The sequence below is a fragment of the Phytophthora infestans genome, genomic scaffold, assembly GCF_000142945.1.
Source record: "Phytophthora infestans T30-4 supercont1.1689 genomic scaffold, whole genome shotgun sequence".
Lineage (NCBI taxonomy): Eukaryota > Oomycota > Peronosporomycetes > Peronosporales > Peronosporaceae > Phytophthora > Phytophthora infestans.
Genome location: NW_003306963.1, coordinates 377 through 3991, shown reverse-complemented (window position 1 = coordinate 3991; position 3615 = coordinate 377). Strand labels below are relative to the sequence as shown.

The window sequence follows — 3615 nt, the reverse complement described above, 5'->3', positions numbered from 1 at the left end:
TGCCGTTCGTACACTTAATGAAATCTTTACGAAAGGTGTGCAGCAAATAGCGTACTAGATCCAAGCGCATCTCATGCAGTGAATTATTTGTGTCGTTGAGTACACTGTAGTCAAGACTCACGTTCTGATAGTCATCGTATATAACGGACGTGGTATCCTCCAATTTGCGCTGAATATTCGATAAGTCAAACCCCTTTAGCACATTAGCGTGCATCGTAGACCGCAACTTACGGACAAGTTCGTGTATCATGATCTTAATATCCGAAATTCCAACAGCTATACCGCCAAAAGATGCCCTGTCAAAATTTGGCGACAGCCATGCCAAATTGGGCATGCCCTTTTGCTCAGGAGCCATCGCAATGGTGGAACCGAGCCGCATTACTTCTTGCAATGCCCCAAACGGTGTCCGCTCGCCGTCTTTCAAATAGAAGCGCAAGTTATTCGCCCTCTGCACAGTAACTTCATTTTCTGGGGAAGGTTGGACGCCCCACTTTCGCTTGTACATTGACATGAGCGCGGTATTTCTTGCCCAAAACTTCAAAATTGCCACAAGACTACACCTTTGCCAGTCCAAATCGGCGACAGTGTAAAGCAAGGCGGTGTGAAGTAGCTTAAGTGACAAAGAAATTTTTAATTTTATTTTCAAAAATTGACTTTAGAGCAATGGCGATTTAGTGCAGAGCTAACTGGTGGTCGGCATCAAAACCTCTTCTTCTGGCATCATGTCAGCAGAACCAAAGCATGGCCTCGCTGCCCGGACACGCGTTCTCGACGCACACAAGGCTGGGCAGGACTGGGCCTTAGTAGCCGATTGCAACGGAATTCCAGCTACAACGGCTCGGACTATCGTCAAGCGAGGAACCCCGGACATCAAGAAGAGAGGCGGCGCGCGGGCGACATGCACTAAGTGCACGCCGGAGATGGAGGAGGCCCTCGTAGAATACCTGGAGGATAACTGCCAATACACGCTCGTGCAGATGCAGGAGATGCTGCACTTCGACTTTGGAGTTCGTGTGAGCGAACCTGCAGCTGCAATGCGCCGTGTTACCTGAGGTGGGCATGGTGCACTACGCTAAACAGAGAGGCAGCATTAAAATGGAGGTCAATGCTGCGTTTGTGGACGCGGTGTACGAGGCGGTCAAGCGCCACGACGTGTACCGCGACCACTTCGCTGGCAAGACGGTTGTCATTGTCTTAGACAACGCTCCTGCTCATAGCCAGACTGAGGATCTGATTACTGAGCAGGAGGACTTGGAGCTGTTGCGGTTGGCGCCATACCCCCCCATGTGTAACCCGATTGAGGGTACGTTTTACAGACAATTATAGCGTGCACATGTACTAACATTTGTGTCTATTTTACTGTGCGGCAGGGTGTTTTACATGTACATAGTGTATTAAAAGCACGCATTAAGGCTTATCTTGCCTTAAGTCATGACGTAATGTTTCTTGCTCCACACGGAGAGAAAACAGAGCGCCGGATGCAGCTGCTTGAAAACGCTGCAGAGCATAGCTTGCCATGTATGGATCTGCGCTTGGTTAACAAGATGGCGCGCCACTGTGCGTTGTCAGTGGCGGCAGCTATTCGTAGCGAACCTATGGAGTACGGCACGTAAAGTTTTGCACTACACTAAATCAACTTTGCATGACAGGCTTTTTCTAAAAAAATAAATTCAAAAATTAAAAAAAATTAATTACGGGACGTTCCACTTTGCTTTACACTGTCGCCGATTTGGACTGGCAAAGGTGTAGACGCTCAATGTCCTGGTAAGTTAGTGTAGGTTGTGGAGGTAGAGACTGTGACAGTGACTTTGTCATAGCATCGTGCGACTCCATTATTGCGGTTTTTAACTGCGCTTCAATGCGTTTCACGTCTACTGCTGGTTCGTGAAGGCCTGCGCTTGCTGTCCAACATCATGTAGCACATCCCGACGAATGATCTCTATTCGCTAATTTACTGTGGCTTCGAGCTGTTCAGCTTGTTCCGTTTGCGTTCGCACCAGGGTATTGAGCTGTGACGCCATGGCAAGTCGCGTGTCTTGTAGTTCTTGCTGAAAACTAAGTGCACTTGCCTGCTGATGACTGGCGAGCTGCTCTATTCCAACTTGTGCTGACTCCTAAGCAGCTATCAAAGCCTCAGTCTGCGCATGAGCTTGATGCTCTTGCTGCCGCTGGAGATTCGCGTAGCTGGTAGCTAAATCCTCCGTACGTGTCCAAAACTGATTCACGATACTTCCAACCTGTTCTTCGTAAGCTCCCATCACATTACGTGTTGCAAGATTGGCTGTCAAATTTGCATCATTATTTTATATTTGGTGCCACAAGTGTCAACGCTCGCTCTCCATCGTGCTCCATAGCCTCTGCAACATTCGTTTGCACCCTTGTCATAACCATTTGGCTGAATGCTAACACCGATTTAGTGTTATAAATCGCGCTCCCACTACTTGATCTCAGCGCTCAGCGTGTTCTCAAATGGCGCTGTGACCGCGTCCTCTGTGCACTTGCCCGCAGTGCCAATAAAGTCTTCGGCCACACTTGACGCTCGCCGTGTTTTGGGTCACGATCTCGCCGTAGGTCTCTGCAGTACCTGCTCTGTTGTGACCCGCGTCCACGCTGACTTTGTTCTCAGCGCTCACCAAATCGAAGCTTACACCCGCACCACACTTGCTCTCACCACTCGCTGTCCCTTGATCATGCCCACCTTGCACTTGCTCGTAGCGCTCACCGTGGCCTGGTGACGGCCTCTTTCTGTTAACTGTGGGCTATGGACCACCTGTGGGTTTTAAGTAAATCCATAAATGTCCAATCCTAGAAGTTTATTCGTATTTTATTTAAGCGAATATGAGAGCTTGAAAACGAGCAATGTAGCTGAAAACCTCGAGCTCCCTCTCTAAAGTTGATACCCCCTAAGAGCAGTAAAACCTCACGAGCTCAGCTCGTGAGGTCTACTGCTCTCCTGTTTTCTGCGAGAGCTGAGCTCCCACGGATCTTGTAACGGGGTACGTAGCACTAAGTGTACCCTGGTTACATGAAGTGTGACACTTCACACTTCAGGAGTATGACATGTCATACTCCGGGATATTTGGTACAAGGTACCAAGGTCATTCAAAACCAACCATTGGTTAAATGACATTGCATTACTATAGGTAACTGATAGTTTGTATTAACCTCAAACTTAACCTACCTATAAATATACTCAGTTTACAATCTACCTTATTTAGGTCACTTCGCTCTCTTTAATTAAAGAGGGGACCTGTGAACTGCCGTTCACTGAGAGTTTGTATATTCGCGGAAGATAACTTCCTCTAGCGCAAGGTGCTGTGTGACCCCGTCACACTTGGTAGCACTTGTAGTCAATCCACGCCATCGCGGGTAGACTACCTGAACCTCCGAAGTTCGTTGCCCATGGATAGGAACGACTTCTCCCATATGAACGACTCTCAGTTCGAGTCGGTTCGGAAGATGGCAGGCATCTTCGGGATGGAGGCCCTGCAGAGCCTGGTGGTATCAACACCGGCTGAGCAGCTCGAGCGCGTCAATGCATTCGACGCGTACGAGCAGGGCCTCATCGCGCATGTGCGGGAGAACCTGCAGGCTCCGGCGGCGGGAGCAAACCCG

At 49.1% G+C, this 3615-nt stretch overlaps 1 protein-coding gene across 1 annotated transcript; it reads right to left on the bottom strand.

Annotated features, from left to right (window-relative positions):
- Positions 1 to 2287: 2287 nt before the first annotated feature.
- Positions 2288 to 3116, bottom strand: PITG_22204 (uncharacterized protein; the record flags this gene model as incomplete). The annotated part of the gene is made up of 2 exons (XM_002909886.1): positions 2288 to 2759; positions 3114 to 3116. The coding sequence occupies 2 exons, from the start codon at positions 3114 to 3116 to the stop codon at positions 2466 to 2468; spliced, it is 297 nt and encodes a 98-aa protein (XP_002909932.1).
- Between the last annotated feature and the right edge of the window lie 499 nt (positions 3117 to 3615).